The 25,942-nt window shown below is 45.9% G+C and overlaps 2 protein-coding genes and 1 long non-coding RNA gene across 3 annotated transcripts in view; all 3 read right to left on the bottom strand.

Annotated features, from left to right (window-relative positions):
• ROBO4 (roundabout guidance receptor 4) overlaps positions 1-2,074 on the bottom strand; it is a 106,528-nt gene extending 104,454 nt beyond the window's left edge. The window contains exon 1 of the mRNA XM_081171616.1: positions 1,595-2,074. Coding sequence (XP_081027742.1) covers positions 1,595-1,775 — 181 coding nt within the window. The 5' untranslated portion in view covers positions 1,776-2,074. The remainder of the gene's footprint in view (positions 1-1,594) is intronic.
• Positions 2,075-18,301: 16,227 nt separating this feature from the next.
• On the bottom strand, positions 18,302-20,825 carry LOC308574254. The gene is made up of 2 exons (XR_014002390.1): positions 20,708-20,825; positions 18,302-20,669 (listed from the first exon to the last, which is right to left on the bottom strand). It is a non-coding gene; the product is annotated as an uncharacterized lncRNA (long non-coding RNA).
• Positions 20,826-23,067: 2,242 nt separating this feature from the next.
• HEPACAM (hepatic and glial cell adhesion molecule) overlaps positions 23,068-25,942 on the bottom strand; it is a 38,674-nt gene continuing 35,799 nt past the window's right edge. Inside the window, exon 7 of the mRNA XM_081171767.1 lies at positions 23,068-24,183. Within this exon, the coding sequence (XP_081027893.1) occupies positions 23,878-24,183 (306 nt within the window). The 3' untranslated portion in view covers positions 23,068-23,877. The remainder of the gene's footprint in view (positions 24,184-25,942) is intronic.

Below are 25,942 nucleotides of genomic sequence, written 5' to 3'. Positions count from 1 at the left end.
GTATGCACAGAGATGGTGGTGTTTGGCTGTTTATTCATGCCAACTCATGCCTCTTAATAATAATATAAAAAGATTCTCTAAGCAGTGAACAACTATCATCATTCACACAAAGAGTTCAGCCCTTCATCTTGCTTATCATGATCAGCCTACAGTTAGGTTGTTTTAGCCTCAGTGTAATTTGCAGCACCATTAAAACACCCAGGTAATTTCTTTCTTTTAATCATAGGGTTGGATCCAGACTAAGTTAGCCGAACTTAGTTCTGATTGAAATCGGTTAGACTTGGCTTAGGATAAATCCCATTTATTGCAATGGGAACTACGTTCAACAAACTTAGTTGGGATGCATCCCACACTTTTCAGGGGCTTCCAAGATAGGAATAAACAATGGCAAAAAGGAAAGAAATCAGTTCATTTGAGAGTTCATCATCAATGTCCAAAGACAACAGAGAGATGCAACTGTCTTTTCACTGACTTTCAGAGCAGAGCCATGACCTCTGTGTTACTGAATAGTGAATACAAGGTCCTCCCTTCCTCCTTGTAAAAAGTCTTCCCAAGACCTAAAACATAGGTCCAGTCCTCATAGCGTAGCTTTATTTTGAACACTGTTATAATGATACAACCCTTTACATTAATGGTCTGCAGTCACAGATTATTCGTTCCGTGGCTGTGCTACTGAGAAATCATTTCTAAAACATAATTAAAAATAGTACGACACTTTTGTAAAACTGCACTGAAGGTTGAAATGCAGCCAGCAGTATTCACATTTGGTCTTTTGCCCAGGTAAGAAGCAGTTAAGAGAATATTGGGTTTTCTGCAAAAAAAAAAAAAAAAAAAAAAAAGCATAATGACCAAACACTCTATCAAAAGCCCTTATGAGCTGGGAGTCAACACAAACATTTCAGAGGATTTATCTATCCCTATCCCATCACTGGGCTAGGCACCATTTCAGTGGGAAAATCTCCTCCACAAAACTCCACGGAAACTAATAGGGGACTGAACAAGAGCTCTTCCACAGGAGAGCTTTCTGCTGGATCCCCACTATTTCACCGTTCTTCCTTTGCATGCTTTCCCCATCTCTCTCCCTGTTTCCCCATCTTATTTCCTTAGTCTCTGCCCCAAAGGCCTTATAATCCATCCCAAATGATGCAGGAAATGGGGGGGGGGGGACGACACACCCATAAGTGTCATAATAAAAGAAAAACACCACCTTCTGCTCCTCCAGTCATCTTTGGCAGCTCTCTCTTCCTCAGGTTTCGATACAAAACTGCTTGCGTGCTACAAAAGCACATGGGGTCTCCTCTCGCAAGTGCGCACATCCGTGGCGCCGCCATAGCCTGCGCACCAACCGCGCCACCGTTTCCAGAGACCACGGCTTTGACTGACATTTATTGCAGCAACCCTACAGCTGTCATTATTTCCCCATGGCGCGTTTCCTAGGAGGCTCCGATCGCCAGCCCCAGAGCTGAACTCAAACAGGTGGGCCGCAATGCCCACGGGCAAGTCAGCGCAGGCCTATAACCTATAACTTGGTGGGGTTTGTTGTCGTTTCTTTGTTTCCCCCCGAAAAGAAAGGTGGGGAGGGGTGTTCTCTTACCTCTTAGCCTGTGCCTCTGCCTAGGCTGGCGGCTGTGGCGAAGCTGCCGCGTCTGCCTGCTGGGCACCTGCGGGGCTTTCCTCGCTTGCTCTGACAGGCAGGTGCACCGGCACTGGCATGTCTGAGCCCCCCAAACCCAGGGGAGGAAGGCGAAACCCAGCAGGAGAACTTCGGGCAGCATCCTGCAGAGGAGAAGGCACCAAGGGGGGAAGATGCTGGCTCCAGGGGGGGAAACAAAGTCCCCTCTAGTAGCATGCAAGGAATCCAAAGAAACTCTTGTCCAGATGCCCAAGAAGCCTTGGGGGCAGGTTGTGCCCCCCTCCTTCCCCTTCTCTCTCTCTCTCGCTCTCTGCTTGTGCCTGCACAGCTCTCCCTTCTGCTTAGCCCGAGCCCTCTGTTTGGGAAATTATTTGGAATTAGTTATTAAGCATGTTTTCCAACTGCTTTTGTATTTCCCCCCTTCTTTTTTAACTGGGGGAACAATGGGGGAAGGAAAGCATATAGGCACCATGCTGTGAGCGGGCTGGTCCCCTGAACCATCTGTGACATCAGAAAGTGGGGAGGGGGGCATCTCCACTGGGATCTCTCTCACACACTTTTCTCTTACACAATATTGTGAAGAACTAAATTAAATGATCAATGAAGAAAAGGGAAACATTCTTTGTGGCTTCCTTCTTGAAGGCCAGACATTTCTCATTTTTTTTTAAAAAAAAAACCCTATCCCCAACCTTCCTTCCTCCCTTCCCTCCCTCCCTCTTTTTTTTTTAACCTCCGTGCAAAATGCCTTCTATCTCCCACCCCCCTTTGGGAGAAGGCAAGGAAAAGTTGAGTTCCAGCCATCCTGGCGAGGGGAGATTGACTACATAAAAGAAGGCTCAGTGCTTTGTCTGGGGGGGTGTGGGTGTGGGTGGAAGGAGTGTTTTCAAACAAAATTGACCATCCTCTGATAGATTTAACCGCTTGTCGGCTGCTCCTTTGTCAACCTGGCTGCGGAACTGGGCGTCTTGAAGGGAGCCTGAAACATTTTCATTTGTCACGAGAGGCACAACATGCCCGAGACAGTTACAATTACATTTATTGCACTAGGGCCAATTATTTCATCATTCCATTGCTGAGAATCCAAACATCTCAATTGTTATCACCGGTGCTGGTGTTGCACCCTTCTCCTTAAAAAAAAGAAAAGAAAAACAACCACTTGTTTCCTGGGAGGTTCTGGGGTATTTTTAATGGACTCGAACACATTCAACAAACTAAATTAGCCTAAAGAAATTAATACCCATTTAACTCCCAAATGCACAAACCATCCATCACTCTTACTCCTTATTAACTATGCTGCCCTCATGCCTCACACCCAACTTAGCACCTCCCAATTGAGGAAGGTCTTTCTCTCCCACTCCTGGCCGAGCTACCAACACACCAGTCCAAGCTGCCTGGCCGTGTTTTACCAGGAGCCGAGCTGAGGGCTCCCGTTCCCAGTGTCAAGTAAGCAAATGTGGCTCTTTCCTATCTGATTTCATGCTGTTTGTTGCACATACAGAAATGTAAGAAGAGCCTCAATGAATTGGACCAAAGTTCTATCTACTGCAGCATCCTTTTCCCCACCATTGGCCAAACAGGTGCCTCCAGGAAGCTCACAAGCAAGCCATGGTGCTCTCCTGTGCCCCGGACCCACCACTACAAAGTTCCTAACACAGTTCAAACTTTGGATCATTTGCGTCTTGTCTCACCATTGCGCTTTGATCGTAGAACTTTTTGGCTTTGTAGCTTTGCCAGAAAAGTAGCAAGCCTTATTTTGTAAAAAGCATCTGTGTAGATCTACCAGGTCCTACTCGCTATCCCAAACTCCTCAAAAGATTCCATCAAAGGTGTCTCCCCAAAAATTTACACATCACTTGGGAAGACAGGCAAACTAATATCAGTGTATTGGAAGAAGCAAAGATCACCTGTCTCAAAGCAATGGTTCTTCAACATCAACTTCGTTGGACTGGTCATGTTGTGTGGATGCCCGATGATCGTCTTCCAGAGCATACTCTATTCCGAACTTTAAAATGGCAAGCATAATGCTAGTGGTCAACAAAAGAGATTTAAAGACTTTCTCAAGGCAAATCTTAAAAAAATGTAGTATGAACTCTGGCAACTGGGAAACACAGGCTTGTAAGATGGATCCCTCACCTTGCCTATAGTGGATCCTTCATCTCTCTCTGTCTTCCTACACTTCCCCATCCTGTTTTCCTTTTCTTGCCTCTGTTTCCATCACACTTTCAGCTGAGAAGGCTCCCCAAGGTAGCTTTCACATAGTAACATACAGCTAACATTGGGGTTACTTCCCTCTCTCCAGTACACAGCATTGCTCTGCGGTTGACTGCTCCCTGCCCCTCCAAAATAATAGCAATAATCAAGTTATTCTCGGGTTATTATGGCCATTGCCACTGCCTCTCATTCCATTTCACACCAAGGATTACTTGCGACTGGGTGGACAGTTACCTGACTGTGCCGCTCGCATTATCTTCCTCTTGAGACTGCAGGTTTTTTCACCATCCAAGGACAGGGAGAGAGAGCCAAGTGCAGCCGCTGTGTCTCAGGTAGGGGTAGGGAAGAACTTTGATTCAGTTTGCATTTCAAGGCAACCTTACCTAATTCGCACTTCTGAAACAATGCACAAACCGAAACAAAGTTTTACTTTGAAAGCCTCTGAATTTTTCAATGCCATTTTCTAGGCAAGTATTCTGCACAAAAAAATGCATATACTAGCACAATTTTTTGCACATAAATGCGTACATTAATGAAAACAACTTATGAAACAAACATTCTATTACTGGAGATTGCTTTGCAAAAATGTTATCTAAGGCAAAATTGCAAACAGAATTGTGTATTGGGAGAAATTTGCATTACAATGCTGGTGAATTTTGAGAGGAATTTTTTTAAAAAATTAAAGAAATGCAAACTGACGTGGAAATATGAGAAACTGAAAGAAACAAAAAATGACAGATGCACTCATTCTTGGCCTCAGGCAAGCTGCTGGCGGTTAACTGGATGGTCAGTGGGTTGGCTATTATATCTTAGGCATATATCTAAAATAACAATGGGTTAAATCCAATCCTATGTAGAGTAGACCCATTGAAATCAATAGACATGGCTTACTTAGGTCCATTAATTTCAGTGGATCTACTCCAAGTAGACATTAGTTGGATATGACTTAGTAATAATAATAATAATAATAATAATAATAATAATAATAATAATAATTTGTAAAGTCCTTAGAAGTAAGAGAGCATCTGTCTTTGTGTCCCGTCCTAAGGAAGCTTCTTCAAGCCAATTGCAGGTGATCGCCACCAATCACAAGTCATGTTTCTGAAGAGCTAAACCACTAACAACAAAGTGAAGCATGGATTCTCATTGGTGGACAAGGTTGTTGTTAGTGTGGCTCTGCTGCCATGCCTTTACAGACTACATGTGCTCAAATCCAAGGCCTCTCTCCTTACAGACTCCGGCTGCCTGATAGATGTGGGAACTGGGATCACGGTCTTAGACATGAGATGACCTCAGCGCTTTCCTTGAGCACAACACCTCTCCAGGCCAGCTGGGGGGGGGGTGTCAAGTAGAAAGGTCAACACAAAGGGCAAGTTTCAGCGGCTGCTGGTCATCCCTGGAGACCAGTCAGGATGCAGGCATTTCAAAGAGGCACCCATAAACCCCAATAAAGATTAAGTGCTTTAGCCCTTGTGTTCCTTGGGGTTGTGTCGAGGTCAGTGTAATGACAGCAATAGAGAGGTGCCTTAGTCTAGATTTTCTTTCTGCATGCCTTTGTAGATTTTCCCTTCAAGCACAATGTTGAGGCTAGCCCAGATAAGGTGTAGGTAGCAAGGCAGGGACTTAGCTGGGGATTAAGGCAAAATTCATTTCGCTTTGTATTGAAAGGCGAACTTGCCTAATTCACCCTATCCGAAACAATATGGTAACTTAAACACAGAGATCCTAGAAATCTACACTTCTCTGAATCCCGCAGGGCTGTTCTCCTGCCAATTAGTGCATACAAAATTGCCTATATTTGAGTAAACTGTGCATAGTAATGCATATATTTCTGAAAACAATTTTAAAAGATGCATTATATTTAGAGGGAAATGATTTTGCAAATATGTGTATATTTAAACTCTGGGGGGGGATGGGGTTTATTGTTTTACTTTTATTATTATGTCGTGCATTTTTGTGTTGTAAACTACCCCGTGATCCTCAAATGAATGGCGGTATATAAATTTAATAAATAATAATAAAATAAATAGGCAAAATGGCATACGAGCCCAGGTGTTGCATGTTAGAAGGGATTTGCAGGTCAATGAATTTTCATGAGGACTTTTAAAAAACAATATTCACAAACTTGTGTGGAAATGTGGAGAAGTAACCATAAGGTTGAGAAGCTAAGGGGTACGGAAATCATTTCCCCCTGCCAACCATGGGCCTGGTGGGGCCTGTGGGAAATTGGCCCTGTCACAGAAACCCAAGCCCCCTCAGCTGAATTTTCAGCTCCAATTTAAAGCAATCTTTAGACCCCTTTATTGGTGACAACAGAAGAAAAGGCAGGCATGTAGCATTTTACACACAACTGCTCAGTAAGACGTGCTGCTCATCAGGAAAGTATTTAAATGTTGATGGTTATTTTGAGGTAAGAGAAGTTTTGTGAGACTCTCTCTTCCTCCCTGCTACCCAGATCACTCAGTTTTATTTGCTGTTGCTGCTTCATTGTGTACCATTCTTCCAGTGTCCTGGCCAATGGATACAACGATGCTAGAGTAACAAACCCTTCAGGCACTGACTCTGAAACTTTATTAAACCGCTGCGTTCCACATATTGAATGAAACTGAGACTGCGATAATCCGTGAGTTTACTTGGGAGCCACTCTGTTGAAGCCAGTGGGAGTGCTTCTGAGGAAACTCGCATGCACCATAAGAATTCATCCACCCTTCATTCGCAGCATTTTGCCACAGAGGAAATTAAATTCTTCTCCCAGCTTTATTGCATCAAATGCACTCGTGGAATAACCCTCATTTGGAGGGTCACCATCATACCTGCGGTACAATTTGGTGCACTTCACAAAAGTCTTGTTTTCTGCCTGGGAATATTCACCAGTGATAAAATGCTCCGGTCTGAGGCCAGATCCCACAACCCAGCAGGCCCAGCTCAATGGAGGTCACTTTGCATTCAGCTACAGGGTCTTTTCCCTGCCACAAGGGAGAAGGAGGCGGTGGCAGCAGAAGCAAAGGAGCAGGTAAGTCGGTTCCCAGTGTGTGAGGGAAAATGAGCACACAGGTAGCTCACTTACCTATTTGCACACACCCCTCCTTGCTATTGCTTGGTCTCCTGCTGCTACTGGAACACCAAACGCCCTCCATTGGCAACCTCCTCCTCTGCTTTGCTCCTCAACGGGAGGAGAGTTGGGAGAAGACCGTGGCAACAAACCAACCAGCCGATGGCTGTGTTGGATTGGCTGTTAGGCTACGTGCACAAGACAGCTTAAAGCTCGTTCCTCGTGGCGTGGGGGCCTCTGTGGGGTGGGAACCCAGTTTCCAGTCCCAGGCAATATATTTGAGGCAATATTTTCAGGGGGCAAGAGGGGATCTCTGCTTAGTCTGTTTTGCTCCTGCTCAGTTTTGCCAAGTGTCCTTAAGCTCACAAAAGTTCTGTTCCTTCGCCCAACGCAGGGCCTCTTTTAATAATGCACAATACGGCCATTTTCTGTAGCAAAAAGAGGTCAGTCCCCTGAAGGATTTATAGTCCTTTGTGGGAGTTTTCCTGCTTTTGCACACTGTTGACAAAAGCATTTACATTTCTTTGGCCTCCAATTTGGCCTCCAATTTGGTACTGGGCCGTTCCTTATATTTGTTTCCTTTTTTAAATCCACAGACTCTTCCTCATGCCCTTTTTTGCTTACTTCCTCTCAGTCTCACCTGCTAGACATTTAGCATTTCTCTCCCTGACCCCCCCCCCAGGATGATTCAACACAAGCACCACCTCAGCACGTTCGATTTCTTCTCAAAGTTTGGCAGAAATACTCTTGTTGTTTACATTATGTGAGCATGAGAGTAGCTATTCCTAAATCTGCCACTTCCATGGCATGTTTTGCCAAAGAACTTCTGTTATCTTTCTCTCAAACTGTATTTCCTTGCAAGACAGAAAGCACATATTCCGATTCAGAATGTCAGAAACAGCACATGTACAAATTCAATGCATCCTAGGATGGGGCAGGCAGAATGAGACAAGAAGGAGTACATATTTATATACCTGGACAAAAGCTTCGACACACATTCACCAAGCTGTGCTTTACCAATAGGGATGGGTGACTCTCACAAATTCTGTTTCTTGTGGTTTCTCATTTTTCCAATCTTAAATTCAGTTTTCCACATTTTCACATCAATTTGCATTTTTGCTAAAGTCCTCATGAAAATGCATTAGCCTTCTAGTGCTGATTTCTCCTGCTGTCTGCATTTGCACACAATTTTGCCTAATATACACAATTTTGCAAAGCAATTCCCCGAGCATAATGCAGTTTTGTATGACGCTTTCACTGAGAATATACATTTACCCTCGTATATGAATTTTTGTTCAGCGGCATGTAAATTTCTCCGAACACACATACATTTTTATGCAATTTTGCCTAATATGCATATATTTGCAAAAAAAGAATTCCCCCATCTAATGCATTATTAACTGTTGCTTGTATGAATTCTTATGCACACTTTACTGAAGTATATGAATTTTTGTACACACCACTCGGCTGGAGTAACTGCATTGCAAAATTCAGAGAAATGCAAAATTCAAAAGACGGTTGAGTTTCGGTCCACGTATTGTTTCAGGCACTGCCAAATAGGTAGGCTTGCCTTTAAATGCAAACTGAGTTGCCATTCTTCCCCCCACCCCTATTTACCAGCAGCAGGCACAATAATTTGCCATGAAAAATGCAGACAGTTGAAATGCCTACATCTGCCTTGCAAAACTGGAGCAGAGCCTTTCAGGGAGCCAGTTCCTGCTCTTCCTGGTGCCTGCCGTCCCTGTGGTCGTGTGCAATGGTTTTTGCCTGCCTTCCCCCCCTTGCTTTTCACCTGTGAACCCGCAGCCCAGTGGGGGCTACGGAGACACACTCCTGCCTAGCAGGCAGGTAGTCCCGACACAACCGCTAGCAGCGTGGGCCTTTTTTCTCCCAAAGTGACCTTTAAATTGGTCCCTAATCATCCCAACAGGAGGACGGGGCTTTTTAAATGCCTCCTGAGGAGAAGCCGTTTCCCACCCACCCCTCTCCGCCACGGAGACCTTTGTCTTCGGGCCTGGTTTGCATTCCGAGAGGCTCCGAAGCCAACAAAGTGGGAAGCGGAGCACATCAAGGTCTGTATCCAAAGGGGGGTGGAAAGAAAAGAAAAAGGCCTCTGGTCCCTTGTGCCCCCGTCCGCCACCCCCCCACCTCCTCCCTGCAGGTGAGCAGTGTCGAGGAAGGCCTGGCATTCTCTGGGACCTGGTGGTGGTCCCCCCAAGCACCTCTTGGCAGCCTGCACGCCATCCCTATAGCAACCGCTTCCCCATCACCCCCTGGCTACCCCGTCCCTCCTCCGGCTTCCTCAACCTCTTGGCTGCCAAAGCCTAACCCTCTGAAAAGAAAGATAGAGTCTGTGAATGTTTCCCTGAGTTAGTTAAAGCAGAAAGTACATCTCATTTGCAGGGCAGGCCCAATAAAAGGGAAACGCGTCTGAGGAGAAAGCCGGCCTGGGGAGGAGGTTTTTGTTGTGCTGCATTGTGGGGAGCTGGGGGGGGCGATGAGGGGAGGGGGAGAAGAAAAGAAAAGTGCTGAGGACAGAGCCGGCTTCTGCTTCACTGCAGCTCAATGGAGGTGGCCCGGGCTGCGAGAGGAAGGGGCTTCTGTTTTGTGACTCATTCCCAGCTGGCATTGAACAAAAGGGGGGCAGCTCAGAACCCCAGGTCTAATACTGATCCAGCTCTGCTTTGTTCCAGTTATTTTCCCACTCTGTGAGGAATGATTTTTTTTGGGGGGGAGGGGAGGATAGAGAAAAGGGAGGAGCAGCCAAAGGCCGCTTTTCAGCACATTCAGAGGAAGAAGGAGCAGACATTAGCAAGGGGCTCGAGTTGGCCCTGGCCGCAATGTGGCTAGATGACCAAAAGGAAACCAAAGTTATCCTGCTTTTTGCTAACCCACCCCCTCAAGATATGAAAGTAGCACAGCACCATTTGTGTAGTTCGAGCTACGTGGAAGCCTCCCCGCTTTCAGAGATGTTCTGTGCGACCCTAAAGCCTGCTGTGAATTGTTGATGATGATGGTAATGATCATTAAATTTGTATCCTGTTCGATCTCAGGGCAGTTCACAAAATAAAACTGCAATATAAAACACACAAAATGCATAATAAAAATATGAACAAACACAAGCCAATAAACCCTCCCTCCCACAACAGATTTAAAAAGCCATGGAATATTAATCAGCCCAAGGCCTGGTTGAACAGGAATGTTGTAAAGGTGTATAGTGAAGGCACCAGGCGAACCTCCCAGGGGAGAGCATTCCCACAGATGGGGAGCCACCACAGAAAAGGTCCATTCTCATGTTGTCACCCTCCGGACCACTTGTGGAGGAGGCATGCGAAGAAGGGCCTCAGATGATGTTCTCAGGGTCCAGGTAGGTTCATACTGTATGGAGAGAGGTGGTCTCCTGAGCAGTTCCCTTGCAGTTGAACAGGAAGTATATTTGAAACCCTTTCAGGTCCATGTAGCCTTTATATACACCATCCCGATTAGGATCTGCTCTGGGTTTGTGGGGTTGCCTCCTACATCAGTGGGCTCGGGCTCTGGGCTTAGCAATGGGTCCAGACATCAGGCAGTGGCAAGTGGCCAAGGGCCACCATTTTGAATTTCCCTTCATCGATGGTGCACCTAAGTAAATGGATATAATGCCGGCTATAATGCTGGGCTTCAGCTGGCTATGTGTAAGAATGTAAGCAGAGCCCTACTGAATCAGGCAAAAGGCCCACTGAGTCCAGTCTTCTCTCCTCAGGGCAACCAAGCAGATGCCTATGGGAAGCCCACAAGCATTGCCTGAGTGAAACAGCACTTACCCCACTTAAGGTTCCCAGCAGTTGATGGGGAACAAATTCTCCACATTTCCAGCAGTGGAAGAAGAGTGTCGCCATTGTGACTAGTGACTGCTGACAATCATACCCTCCACAAATTGGTCTAGAAATTGAGAATTGTATCCAATGACGATCCTACCCAGAATAGAGCCATTGAAATGAACAGGTCCATAAATTTCACTGGGTCTGCTCTAAAGATGAGACTAATGGAAATGGACAGATTTGTCCATTTCTCCTGTCAACATGCACTATGCTTCTATTATTTCTCTGTGGCGCTGATGCCCCAATCCAGTGATATTTTGTGGCTGCAGGAGCTGCCACACAGACATTCTTCGGGTGGTGCCAGGGTTTTGTTGCCGACAGACGTGCCTCTCCTAGCCAGATCCCAGGGGGTGGGTGAGGGAACATGTGCCTGTGAGATTGGACATGCCTGTCTTTTCCTATCACCACTGCCATTAAATACGACTCCAGTGAATGTTCCTCTTGGCATCCTTGCTCAGACCACCCAGCTGTCACGGAAATTTATTGCTCTTTGCAGATAAAAAGCGGGTCAGCAACATCCCAAGATTCTTTGGGATTTCTCCAGAGGGAAGAAGGATGACCCCACTAATTTCAGCTAACTTAGCCTGGATCTAGCCCAAAGATCAGACAAATTCCATTGTCTTCCAGGATCTTGTTTCCACAAGCAGCACCTGCAACAAAATGTTGCAGCACGAGGTGGATCTGTTTTGGTTTCCAGCCACTCTGGCAGGGGGAGGGGGGTTGCCATTTTGCAGTTTGCCTCAGGTACCAAAGTGTCCTAGGTCAGGCTTCCGGGTCAGCGCCATTGGTGAATGGCGGAGTTCCTCAGACTGGAGGAACGGGCTCCGTGGAAACTGGGTCTTCCTGCCGCGGCGAAGATGGGGACCCGCTAGAAATCCCAGGCGGAGAAAGCCTGGGAACGTGGGGTTCGGCAGGGCACCAGAAGCGCCCCCCTACTCACAGGGAATCCCATCTAGGGGCTCTGGAGAGAAGTGGGGTGAGCAGCGTGGTGCTATGAACTGACTGCTACTTTCACAGAGTGAAGCCGCACAGCCATTGCCAGAGAGCGCTGACTTTTTCCTGTGGACAATTGGACTTAAAATAAGTACCCGTGAGTAGAAACGGAAAATTGGATCAAGAAATTGTTTTAATTTGGTATCGAAGCGGGAAGGTGCAAACAGGAAGTCCGCCTTCCGCTTTTTTGTATATAGACTAAAGCAAAAATTTTGCAAGCTAAAGCCGGGAAGCTGTTAAAAAAGACTAAATATCCTACATTTAGAACCACTGAAACCCCCCTTGGAAGGAGGAGAAAAGGGGGGGGACTCTGTTTAACCCCAGCAGGAGAGGGAGTGAAGAAGGATAAGTTTCCACCGTCTCTAACCTGGGAACGGGGTGTCAGAGACAGAAACTGTTGGAGAGGTTCATTGACTGTGAACGTAACATTATGACAGATAGCTAATGAAGAGAAACAAGTTGATTCTAATGTTGCCTTTTGCATTTTAAAGAAACAAAATACTTGAAAAACATCTGAAATATCTGAAAAATGAAAGTAACTTTCTTTCGTCTTTAAAAAAAATATGGATACAAGTCGATTGTCTCCTCTAGAGGGAGCTTGCTAAATTGTTGCTGCAGCATATCTGAGACCCAACATCTGTGAGATTAAGACTGTGGGAACAGTCTTTTCTGACCTTGAACAAAGATGAGCTGGGAGAAAGACTGGGTGCTTGCTTTATGCAAGACAAATGCTTTGCTGGAACAGATGCATGAGAAGATGGACTTGATGAATGAGAAAATGGATTTGACTGTTGTGGTTAATAACATTGATTTAGAAGTCATCCAAGAACCAACCTACCAATCTGTACTGACTGGGCAAGTGCAGATGACAATGGAGGAGGATGCGGCTGCACCTCAAATAGTACAAATGGAGAGACCCGAGGCCCTACAGGAGCATAAACCGCTGTTATTGAAGATTGAAGTTGGAGTGGGCCAAGGGGAGTCTGGAGATGAGTTTTGGAGAGACCTTGAGATTTGATTTTAAATACATTTTGGATTATATTGAGGACTGTGGGGAGTGGGACTGTGGGGAATGGGCGAGCTGGATGAAGGGTGTTGGAGACAATTTTGGGCTGGAATCCCCCAGAGACCTACCCCCCAATGAGAAAGGAAAGAAACTAAGACAGAGACCAACAAAAGACAAGGAAAGAGGCAAGCACAAACAAGATGAAGGAGAACTGCAGAAGGTACATGGAAGAGATTTAAGGGCCTCGGACATAAGGCTCCCAGGTTGATGGACTAGATGGAATGGACAATAAGGACTGACATGACCCGAGACCAGGAAGAAGAGACGCTGGATGATGATTGGAAGAGAATTTATAATGGAAATTTTTTATTTTAGAATTAGCTAATGAATATTAGGGAAAATGTGGGAATGAAACTATACGACTCTAGCAGAAATGATATCAGGAGCTATGTATATTTGAAAACTAAGATTTAAGTTCTAAGGTACTTAGGGGTAAGATAAGGTTAAATAAATTAAGGTAATCTGAATAACAGAATATGGGGAAAGATGGTAAGGATCTGTTGAGTTAATTATTAGGTTAAATTGTTAAGATAAATTTTATAACAAAAATTGAGAAAGATGGAAAGAATTTGCTGAAATAATTACTAAACTGGAACACAAAAACGGAGGTGTGAGGAGGTCAATGAAACAAGCAAATGGAAATTATGGATATGCAATTTGGGATTTGTGGTTTTTTTTCTTTTTTATTGTCTTTTGCTGTTTTGTCGTATTTTGTGTTTTTCTCTCTTTTTATTGTTTTCTTTTTTGTATTGTAGTGTTGTTTTTTGTTTTTTTGTTTTTCTTGTAATTCTGAAATTATCAATAAATATTTTAAAAAACAAAACAAAACAAAGTGTCCTAGGTCAGTCTAGGGCGATGGAAGTTCTCCATCTTTGCTCTCTTGCTAGGAATGTCCAGAGAATTCTGAAGAAAACAGAAATGGGAAGCGAACTTGCTAATTTTTGGCAGAGGATGAACTGCAGCAGAATGGAAACAACGCTGCATGGAACAAAGACAAGGTGGGACGGGGGAAATGTTTTCTTATGTCCTTGTTTCTTGCCATCTCTTCCTGTGGGCAGATGAAAGCAAAGAGAAAGAGTTAGAAGAAGCAGCAGGAAGGAAGCCAGGGAGCTCCAGGAGGGGCAATGAGTCCCTTGCTGAAGCACAAACCTTGGCAGGTTTGCTAACCCCTGTTCCTGAACCCCAGTGCAGAGATATTCCTCAGCAAACAAATAACGGTGTAAAGATTCCATGAGGACAAGAAGCTTGGAATTCACCATGCTGCAGCACTGAGAGCGTGGGAAACTGCTCTCTTGGTGTGATTTAAAGCAGGGGTGGCTAATCTTTTTTCAGACCCCTCCTGGGGCTGTCTACTAGTTGTTGGGCGATCACCCCACAGTCTCTTGCACATACAGACACAAACCAACACACACCTTGAAGCAAGGATGGAGAAACTGCAACTCTCCAGAAGTTGTTGTTGTTGTTTAGTCGTTTAGTCGTGTCTGACTCTTCGTGACCCCATGGACCAGAGCACGCCAGGCACTCCTGTCTTCCACTGCCTCCCGCAGTTTGGTCAAACTCATGCTGATAGCTTCGAGAACACTATCCAACCATTTCGTCCTCTGTCGTCCCCTTCTCCTTGCGCCCTCAATCTTTCCCAACATCAGAGTCTTTTCCAGGGAGTCTTCTCTTCTCATGAGGTGGCCAAAGTATTAGAGCCTCAGCTTCATGATCTGTCCTTCCAGTGAGCACTCAAGGCTGATTTCCTTCAGAATGGAGAGGTTTGATCTTCTTGCAGTCCATGGGACTCTCAAGAGTCTCCTCCAGCACCATAATTCAAAAGCATCAATTCTTCGGCGATCAGCCTTCTACTGGACAACAACGCCCATCCTTCCTGACTACAGGCCAGGCTGGCTGGAGCCAATGGGAGCTGGAGTCCAGCAACACCTGGAGGGCCAGAGGTTCCCTCCCTCTGGTCCACAGCTAAATAGGGGCGTTAGAGAGGAATGTGAAGGGCTACGTGAGTTGTCAAAGGCCACTCATCAACTCAGTGTCAGAGAACAGGACCAACGCCTTTCTTAATAATAATAATAATAATAATAATAATAATAATAATAATAATAATAATTTTTTATTTATATCCCACCCTCCCCAGCCGAAGCCGGGCTCAGAGTGGCTAACATTAAAATGATACAACATTCTAAAATAATTTCATTATAAAATCAATTCAAATCAGATTAATGGCAACCATTGGGCTAGAGTTCTGTGTGGATTGCCAAAGGAAGGGGTCAGGCTGTGCCCTGACCAAAGGCCTGGTGGAACAGCTCTTTCTTGCAGGCCCTGAGGAAAGATGTCAAGTCCCGCAGGGCCCTAGTCTCTTGTGACAGAGCGTTCCACCAGATCGGGGCCACAGCCGAAAAAGCCCTGGCCTTCGCTGAGGCCGGCCTAACCTCCCTGTGGTCTGGGACCTCCAAGATGGTTTTGTTTGAAGACCGTAAGGTTCTCTGTGGGGCATACCAGGAGAGGCGGTCCCGTAGGTACGAGGGTCCTAGGCCGTATCGGGCTTTAAAGGTTAAAACCAGCACCTTAAACCTGATCCTGTACTCCACTTCTCAGTGGATCATGCTGCCTTTCCAGCGCACAGCACTGAGCAATGGCTCAGCTCCGTGAGCCCCTGCCCCTCTCCCCATTCCTCTGCAGCGCTGGTAAAGGCCTCCTCCTCTCCTCCATCCCTCCGTCTCTACCTCAAAGCCATACAGGCCGGAACTAATAGGATTGACTCTGTTTCATTAATTTCCTTTCATGTGGTCTGGTTGGATTTCCACCACACGTAACACCATCTTTCCCAACATTTATCATGGATTAAGAAATGCAATGAGCTAATGTGAATAGCAATACACTCCTCAAGCTGAGGCTCAGGAAAGGAGGTACTCAAGTTTGCAGGAGGGGGTTAGGAAAAGATTAAATACCACACCCCCCTCCTTCCCCCCTCCTACCCTGATACTCCCCCTTCTCTCACACAACAGCCTTTTCATATGTAGTCTTAAAATCCTTTTGTTGTCCACGCTCTTCACAGCGAAACATTTTGTAAGGCAGGCAGGAAATTCTAATGAGACGAACAGCAGGTGAGGTGTTGGCTGCAGAGCTCAGCGTCTACACAAAGCACAACTGAGCTGTTGGAAACCTCCCCAGCTACGACCAGGGTGGAACTGAAACGATTTGTTCCCAAAAATTCCCCTCCATAAATGTGGATAGACAATGTCCACCTGGTATTTGCTAAAAAAAAAAAGAAACTCCAGCATTTGCTCCAGAAATTATCTTTCTCTGATATCTAATGATATTTCTGTTCAAGATCTAAAGGTAGTTTCAGAGTTGCACTGACAGTTAGGGTTTGAGGAATGGCATGCCATGGCATGCCATATTTGATTACAATCGTACCTCGGGTTAAGTACTTAATTCGTTCCGGAGGTCCGTTCTTAACCTGAAACTATTCTTAACCTGAAGCATCACTTTAGCTAATGGGGCCTCCCACTGCTGCCACGCCGCCAGAGCACGATTTCTGTTCTCTTCCTAAAGCAAAGTTCTTAACCTGAAGCACCACTTTAGCTAATAGGGCCCCCCACTGCTGCCACACTGCCAGAGCACGATTTCTGTTCTCATCCTGAAACAAAGTTCTTAACCTGAGATACTATTTCTGGGTTAGTAGAGTCTGTAACCTGAAACGTATGTAACCTGAAGCGTATGTAACCGGAGGTACCACTGTATTAAAATTTAATGTAAATTGTCAAATATTATTGGCATGCAATGGTGTTTTGTCTCTGACATATAATGTGCAATGGTATGCAGTTTTTGATAGTGTTTGGCAGCTGAAAGCTTATGCCAATTCATACTTTATGCTTTCCAAATTCAAAATGTGAAAGGAAAAGTATTTACAGGGAAGTCCAAAAACATTTACAAATATCCGTTCCAGGTTTGTATGATCTCAAATATTTCTCTGGAAGAAAATGAATGGGTTTCTGGAATTGCTTTGAATAATCATTTGTGGAATTGTCCATAGATTTTGTGATTCATTAACAAATGTCTCAGTAGCCAATGCAAGTTTTAGTGGATTTTACTGGTAGATGAGGCATTCGCCGTTATGGTAAATGTACAAACTTTTTCTTATTTGCCCTGCACTTTCTTGTTTGTCATAGATTTGATCAGCCAAATGATGAAATTCTCTTGTTAAGCATCTGTGCTCTCCATTCTTTAGGTGCTATGTGGAAGTTGACCCCTTCCTTTGGGCTTTGAATGGCATTAGATCTGCCTTTCAGAACATTTGCTCCTGTTTCTGGGTTTGAGGTTTTTTTACTGCCTCCTGGTTTGTTTGTTTTATTCTGTTGCCTTCAGAAACTGCTTTGTATTGATCTGCCTGTGCTTTGTGGTGGCCCATCTAGGGCAGGATCTCTCTACCATTAAACACAAAAATAAGGAACCCACTTTATAAAAAACATACACAAATAAAAAAACAGAGGTTCAGGCCAGCATGCAAAGACACAATATATGGCAAGCAAAGTAGAATGAATTGTATTCGTCACAATGTACCCGCTATTACAAGGCATGCAGTACATACAAGCGGTACTCCAGAATAATCAAAATAAGTACAATATTACAATTAATGATCTGTTTTTATTATCTCTGATGCAAGAAAATTATTGGAAGCGGCGGAGCTGCTGTAGCAAACAGGACTGGAGCCCGGTGATCCCAGTTTCGAAGAGAAACTCCTTTTTCAGTTGATGACATAAAAGAAAATGGTAGCAACGCAAGCCAAACCATATAATGCAATGTAACCTTTCCAGACCATGAGCAGGCTGATTCACCCTGTGAAGTTAACAAGGTCCCACATCGGGTACCAGTTGAGGTACCTGCTGCATGCTGGCTAGCAGAGCACAGAGGAAGCCCACTAGTGGACATTTATGAGAAGAAAATGTAAAACACCAAAGGTTTCTTAAAGAGGTATTATAAGAAACAGCCCAAATCAAAAGGTATGTTAAAGCCATGCAGCGTAATTCTATTGAGAAGATCTTAATTTCTTGTCTCAAGAGCACCTTCTCAGACCCATACAACAGAATTAACACTGAGAAGGTACTCTTGAGACGAGAAATTGGGCTGTTTCTTGTAATTGTGATGATTACAATTCATTGTACTTTGCTTGCCATATATTGTGTCTTTGTATGCTGGCCTGAACCCCTGTTTTTTCTATTTGTGTTTATATCAACCATTCAAGGCAGGGTGCTCTAAGGCTTCAGAGAGAGGTCTTCCTGCCCTACTTTGAGATGGCAGAAATTGAACCCAGGATCTTCTACACACAAAAGCCTGCCCTCTGGCACTGAGCTTTGCCCCTTCCATTTGTTTTATTGTGTGGTTTTGCTTTGCTTTATTGTTATCCACCTTGAATGTGCTAAAAAAGGAGCCACAATTCAAATCCATTAATAAAATAAGTAACAGTCATATTTATTTGTTTCTTCTCTCTCTATTGTGCATTAGCATGGATTGCAAATTATCTTGCTCCTACTTCAAGGATGCTAATAAAAGCAACAAGACCTGCACTGTGCCTGGTAACAATACCAACATCTTGGGTTTTTTTTTTGGGGGGGTGTCCTTTAAACATCTGTGAAAACATTTGCACAACTTTAAAATATATGTATTATTAATAATAATGATAACGTTTCAGAAAATGCAAATTAGGTAGGGTTGTATTAAAATCCTAACAACCTAAATTATCCTCCATCCCTAACATGTGATGCAATGCAAGCTAGATTTGCACTACTGAATGATTTGGGCTTGATATTGTCAGGAGTTCAGCCTACACTCGAGTAGGACCCTGGCAGAAACACATGCCCAACTGGCATGTTCTCTCCCTCCTGGTTGATCGTTCGGGAGCTTCATGAGCTTTCTTCAGCCCGAACATCACAGCGACTGATGCCAACCAACACCAGCACACTTAGGGATCCGCAGGGTTTGCGCAACTTGCGTAACAGAACCTCAGCAACTCAGCATTTTGGCTAATCTACTTTATTTACATATAAACACACATGGAGCACTGCAACATGGCTCCCCCTCTCTCTCTAGCATCAGACAGCAAAGAGAAAAAGAACAAAGGACAATAGTCCCACTTCATGGAACACAGTAACACAAACATCCTGTCTTCGTCACTTCCCACTCTGTGGAGCCAAAACATATACCGTCATGTGAAAGACAACAACACCATGACTGCAATCACGGAGCCAGGAATTCTAACAGATATGTGCAAGGCACAGCTTGGCAAAAGCTTTGACACTCCCTGGCCCATCTGCTCCTATAACTGTGAGCCCCTGATTTGTGGTAAGTGCCATGAATTTCGCACATACGAATGTATGAACAAAGCAAACGTCCACATATTCTAACATCCAGTTTCCCAGGGGCCAATCAGACGCCTCCTGGGAAGCCTGCAGCAACTAGTATTCAGAAGCATGCTGCCTCCATCCTGAGAGGTTGGACAGCACTGCCCATTAATTTGTGCAACATTGCCATCTACTGTTGACCAGCAATGACTGTGGTGAATGGGCAAGTGTGTGTGTTCAGAGCGGAGAGAAATCGAGTGCTGCACAAACACACATATATGGTGACTGGGGGATAATATTTAATGCACCTGATAAAGAAGACTCAGGTTCACAAAATGGTTACACCACAATACAGGTGAAACTCGAAAAATTAAAATATCGTGGGAAAATTCATTTATTTCAGTAATTCAACTTAAACGGTGAAACGCCATAATCATCACAATTATAACAAATAAGACATATCTTGCTTTACATGCCATGAGTCTATCTCATATATTAGTTTCACCTTTTAAGTTGAATTACCGAAATAAATGAGCTTTTCCACGATATTCTAATTTTTCGAGTTTCACCTGCACATTCGTTCACTTCTAAGGTGCCACAAAAGGTACCTATCTCCACAGTCGGAGGCAGCGATGCTTCTGAATATCAGTGGCTGGAAACTGCAGGAGGAGAGTGTGTTATTGTGTGCAGATCTTGCTTGCAGGTTTTCCACGGGCATCTGCTTGGCCACTGTGAGAAGAGAATGCTAGGATAGATGGGCCAATGGCCTGATTCAGCAGGCTGTCCTTGTGTTCCCGATCTTCATACAGCAGATGGCTACCACTTTGGGATTTGGCACTTACTGCCAAGGCTCGCTAGCAGAAAAATCCCTCAGACGAGGCAAAGGGAATCGCTTGACCTTTTCATTACATGCTGAAGTCGGCACAGATCCAATCAACCTTCAGTCTCGATACACCAACTACATCATAAGGATACACTAGAGCCTTTTGCACCACAGGTCTGAAGCCAGCTGGTTTGGGCAACTTTCAGTGGGATAATATGGACAATGGGGACAGGGTTAAGCATCTCCCTCGTTCCTCTGCTGCTTTTACACTCCTAGTCGTAGGCTCCCAAGGTTACGTTTCAATTTTAATAAGTTTCTCAAGGAAAGGTTACATGCCTAGTTCGGCCTCTACAGCCACATCACACCAAGACAACTTAAGGATGGATAAACTGGAACATGTGCAGAGAAGGAGGACCAATATGATCAAGGAAACAGAAACCAAGCCTTATGAGGAACGGTTGAGGGAACTGAGTATGTTTAGCCTGTGTCAGGAGTGTGTGCAGCAGCCAGGCCCTGTGACCAGTAGGACTTTGCAGGGCTGGGGCCTTCCTAAGTTTGTTCTGAAGAGGCAAGGCGCAACCGCACAGGTGAGGCCAATTGGTAACTCACAGCACCTGGTGGCAAGAGCCGGGAAGGGATATAAGGTCAGCATTTCCCTTCGGCTCTTTGCCACAGCAACACATTCCCTGCCTTGCTGCGTTTGGCTCCTTGATCCTTGGACCCTTGACTTTGTGACTCCTTGCTTCTTGATCCTCGGACCCCTGACTTCATGACTCCCTGCTTCCTGACCCTCGGACCCCTGGCTTCTGGACTCTCATTCCTGCTTACACCCCGCCATCTTGCCCCTGGTCCTGACGTCCTCAGCCAGGACTTCAATTGCCCATAGACTGGACCATGACAGCCTGGAAACAAGCAGAGTGAGAGCAGATACTACTATAGCCATCTTCAAGTATCTCAAGGACTGTCACGTGGAAGATGGAGCAAGCTTGTTTTCTCGTGCTCTGGAGGTTAGGGCCCATACCAATGGATTCAAGTTCCAAGAAAGGAGTTTCTGACTTAACATCAGGAAGAACTTTCTGACAGTAAGAGCTGCACAACAATGGAACTCCCATGAGAGGTGGTGGAGGTTTTTAAGCAGAGGTTGGATGGTCACCTGTCATGTATGATTCAGAGATTCTTGCATTGCAGGGGGTTGGCCTAGATGACCCTCAAGGTCCTTTCCAGCTCTACCATTCTGTGATTCTAAGACTTTTCCCCTGTGTGCATCTTTCAGTCACAAAAATGAGATCTCACATGAACTTTCTTCACTAAGGTTTAATGCAAAGGATAACTTATTTCCATCTGACATAATACTGCAAAGCCCATGTCTGCTTGATATTTCATTCAAGCTAATGCATGCCTCAGGGTGCTTCCTCCCAGGGTGGAGTTGGGGGAAATGAGCACTGCTGTGTGGTTTGCTACACTGGCCACTGCATGGCTCTAGGGTCAAACCTGCTCTTGATTCCTGCATCCCTGGCTTGCTAGCACAAACTGACTCCTGCAGAGTGATGCCTTCTTCCCCTTCACTACAGACAAACCCAAGTGTACCATGAAATAGGTATAAACAGAGACAAGTTAAACAGTGGTGGCTGGTGCCCATTGGAGCTGATAGGGCAGAAGGCAAAGAGCCCTATAGTGGGTGGATTCAGAGCAAATGACAGGCAGAGCCAAGATTTGTCTTAATTTTCCTCACTGCTGAGTTCTGAGACTCATGGACTAGCCTGGATTCATTTGAGTACATGAACCTGCCTGGAACTCTGTAAGCATTTAGCCTGGCATTACCTACCAGGGCTGGCATCAAGGCTCAGGCACCCCTTCCAGGGGCCCAGGGTGAAGAGTCTCAGCTCCTCTCTGCAGCCATCCAGCTCAGAAATCCGCATGCACTGTGCGGTCCACACCGCAGGCATGCACGCACACGCAGAAGTAAGCATTCACACATAGGCTGACAAATAAAAATTCCTCACCTGCAGTCTGATGGATGTGCACACACACACACACCCAGGCCATATACAGGCCACCAGGTTGGACTGTGACCAAGGGATTGCCACGTGCGGAGACCTTCAGTGATGCACAGAGTGTCAGGCTAGGACTAGGCTTCAAATTTCCACTTAGAAATAAAGGTCAATGGTTAACCTCTGGGCCTAACTACCTCACAGGGTTGTTGTGAAGATGCTCTCCCAAGTTTTTTGAAGAAAGGCGGGGAGTGGGGAGGATAAAAAAAATGGCAAATAATAATACAGTCATGATTTCAACCTGACAGCGTGGCATAAAATCAACTACTTTTAAAAATAATATTTTATCTTTTTAGAAAAATAGAAGCTGCCAGTTAGACTATTTGTCCCAGTTAGGCTGTTATTGTCTGCTCTAACTAGTCAGTGCCACCCCCAAGTCTGGATGTAAATAAGAATGTGGGCAAATGGGAACTGGCAGAGATTCTTAGGGCAGCACCAGGTTCTGTAGCCAAGTTCCTTCCCATCATCCAGCACCTGATGCCTTAAAAAGAAACAAACCAACCTGGAGATGCCAGGGGTTGAATCTGGAACTTTCTGCATGCAATCCATGTGCTTTTCCATTGAGCTATGTTCACCTCCTGTTCAGTGCTTGTAAGGTATGACAAATGCTTGGGATGTCCTGTGCAGAAGAACAGCTGAGTCAGGATTTGTTTGAAGAGGATTTGGAAAGCTGGGTACCTCTAGCCAACAGCCTGGGAACATTCTGAATTGTGCTGTGTTTCCTTAACATCCTTCTGAGTAAGGGCAGGACGAACCTGGAACTTGGAAGGTGTTCACATGCAAGTTTCACAGGGGACAACGGCAATGGTTTGTAGCAGCCAACTGTGGTTAGCAGCATGTCACAGGCTCGCAAGCAACTCATAATAAGCAGGAGGTCATAATGTCAAGCAGGAGTCTTACAAGGCTTAAAGAGGGATCCTAGCCTTGAAATGCAATTAGATTTAATGTTGGGGCATCCCTGACTACACTGAAGGCCACAGATAGCCTTCGAGACATGTGACTTGTGGATACATTCCCATTGGCTGCATTAGGGTAAAAAAAGGTAAAGGACCCCTGGACGGTTAAGTCCAGTTGAAGGTGACTATGGGGTTGCAGTGCTCATCTCACTTTCAGGCTGAGGGAGCCGGTATTTGTCCACAGACAGCTTTCTGGGTCATGTGGCCAGCATGACTAAACCACTTCTGGTGCAACGGGACAGAGCGCTTGGAAACACAGTTTACCTTCCCACCACAGTGGTACCTATTTATCTACTTGCACTGACATGCTTTTGAACTGCTAGGTAGGCAGGAGCTGGGACAGAGTAACGGGAACTCATCCCGTTGTGCGGATTCGAACTTCCAACCTTCTGATCGACAAGCCCAAGAGGCTCAGTGGTTTAGACCACAGCGCCACCCGCATCCCTTCACCTTTTACCTCGGCTGCATTATCACCACCCATACAAACGTCTCAAAGGGCTTGGATGGAAACATCAGGCTTTAAAGCAATTAGTTGGGCATCGTTCCCAAAAGCAAAAGTTTTAGCGACACCAGTGTGCTAACTCCCCGGGTGCTACAAATAGCAAGTTAGTGCCTTTAAAACATATGTATGGAAGCAGGAGCGTTGAAACTACTGTAAACCATTTAAAGTGGGTCCATCCAGCCTGTGGAACACTGCGTGATTCACTTTTTTACCTAAAAGCAGAGCCCAGGCATCTTCTTTTGAATAGGAAACATGCATTTGCGTGTGCAAAAAAACATAACAACGCCTGGCGCACACTCACTGCTACCCCAGGAAACATTCACAAGCCCAGCAAGGCTTCCTCGCTGCACACACACAGAGACAAGACAGATGCACACTGCCGGATGCCTTCAGGCATTGATTTCCACAGTGCTGGCCTCCCCCTGCTGATCTCGAATGATGTGAACTCCAGCAGTCCGCACCAAGCGTGTGGTGTTTTGGGTGCGCCCTGGCGGGGTTGGGGACCTGGTAGGAGATATGTGTGTTCTGGAGGTGGCCGGAGACCTGGCTGGCGAGCGATGGTATCGACGAGCAGACCGAACAGGCAGTCCAGGTGATCTTCCAGGAGGAGGGGGAGAGCTGGAGTAGCTGGGCGGCGAGGGCTCGGCAGCGTTTCGGGACTCGGTAAGGGATTCCTCTTCAGCTTCTGGAGAGTCCTTGGGGAAGCAAGTAAAAGCAAGCAGCCGCGGTCAGAAGATGAGCGTAGTACCACAACATACTGCAATGAACTTCAAAAGCACTTTGGAACTGGGCCGGCCCTACCATCAGACAGAGTGCTTCAGGAAAAAGAAGCACTCTTTTTTTTTTAACTGCCAGGGAATTTTTACTGCCAGGGAAGGGGAGAGGTGGTTGTGCGATTATCTGCCTAAAGGCCCAAAATACTTTTTGTTTTTTTTTACCGTGGTTTATTACGCACTTTGACTTGATAGGAGTATCATTTTCTGCTCCACCCCAGGCAGCAAAATGTCTTGGTTTAGCCCTGTATTCTTGTGCATGGCCCCAGAGGGGGGGGGGTTGGGGGGAGGGGGGAATGGGTGAGAGCCAGGAGGCTCAGAGGGGAGGTGTGCCAGAAGGAGAAGGATAATAATAATAATAATAATAATTAATAATACAGTGGTACCTCTGGTGACGTACTTAATTCATCCCGGAGGTCCGTTCTTAACCTGAAATTGTTCTTAACCTGAAGCACCACTTTAGCTAATGGGGCCTCCTGCTGCCGCTGCGCTGCCGGAGCACTATTTCTGTTCTCATCCTGAAGCAAAGTTCTTAACCTGAAGCACTATTTCTGGGTTAGCGGAGTTTGTAACCTGAACCGTATGTAACCTGAAGCGTATGTAACCCGAGGTACCACTGTACTAGGACTCTGGGCAGGAAAAGCAGTAACTCCATGAGATATGGAAAAATATTCTCTCCCCCCCCCCCATGGTAATATTATTTATATAGTGGTTAGACCAGGGTGGTCCAATATATGGCCCATGGGCTGCATGCAGCCCTAGAGGCCTTTTTTTGGCACCCCTCAGCAACATTTGAAGCCCCTAATCTTTGTGCCACCTTCCCAGAGCCAGGTAAGCAAAGCGTTGGGTTTTGGGAAGGAGGCATGAGGATGCAGACAAGGTCCTAGAGTCCTCCCGTCTCTTTCCCAAAGCCTAGTTAGCACTCATAGGCGCCGACTCCATGGGGCTTGAGGGGGCTCGAGCCCCCTCAAAAAAATTTTTGGGGGGGCTCAGCCCCCCCAATAATCTCGGGCGGGCGCCCTTCCAGCAGAGCGCCGCCGCCGTCCCCCGCCTCCTCCCCACCTGCTCCTTCGCCAGCCAGCCAGCCGCGCGCCCTAATCGGAGAGCCCCGGCCGGAAATCCTGCGAGAACAGGGGAATCCCGACTGGCCACACCTCCCAGCCAGCCAATCGGCTGGCTGGGGGGGCGTGGCTTGCCCTATTTAGGGCCGGAGCCACTTTATTTGCATATTCATGAGCTTATTTATTATTCATGAGCTTTCCCGGGCCCCCCCCCAATATTTTTTCTAAGTCCGCGTCCCTGTTAGCACTTCCCTAGCTTGGGAAAGGAGGCAGGAGGGCTCTAGGACCCTGCCAAAGCCTCACACCTCACTTAGCCAGCTTTGGGAAAGCAGTGCAAGGACTGGAGGGGGGCATAAAATTTTGGCCTCTCCTCTGCCCCCATGCAACATGGCAAGCCATTGCGGTGCCTGCAGGTTTCATGTCAATGTACTCCTGTGGCCCACTTTGCAGGAAAAGTTGGTCTGCTTTGACTTAGGCAATGTTGCCGCATGCACACACATAACCATCGAGTGAAATATGTTACTATTATTCCGATTTTGTATGCGGCACAGCAGCACAAGTTGTGGTTAGCCTGCATTCAGCACAGCAGACAGCTGTAAAAATTGCTACCAGAAGATGTC

This window comes from Podarcis bocagei (genome assembly GCF_964188305.1).
Source record: "Podarcis bocagei genome assembly, chromosome: 15".
In the NCBI taxonomy this organism is placed as follows: domain Eukaryota; kingdom Metazoa; phylum Chordata; class Lepidosauria; order Squamata; family Lacertidae; genus Podarcis; species Podarcis bocagei.
Note: the sequence above shows the minus strand (reverse complement) of the source record. Positions and strands in the feature narration are given on the sequence as shown.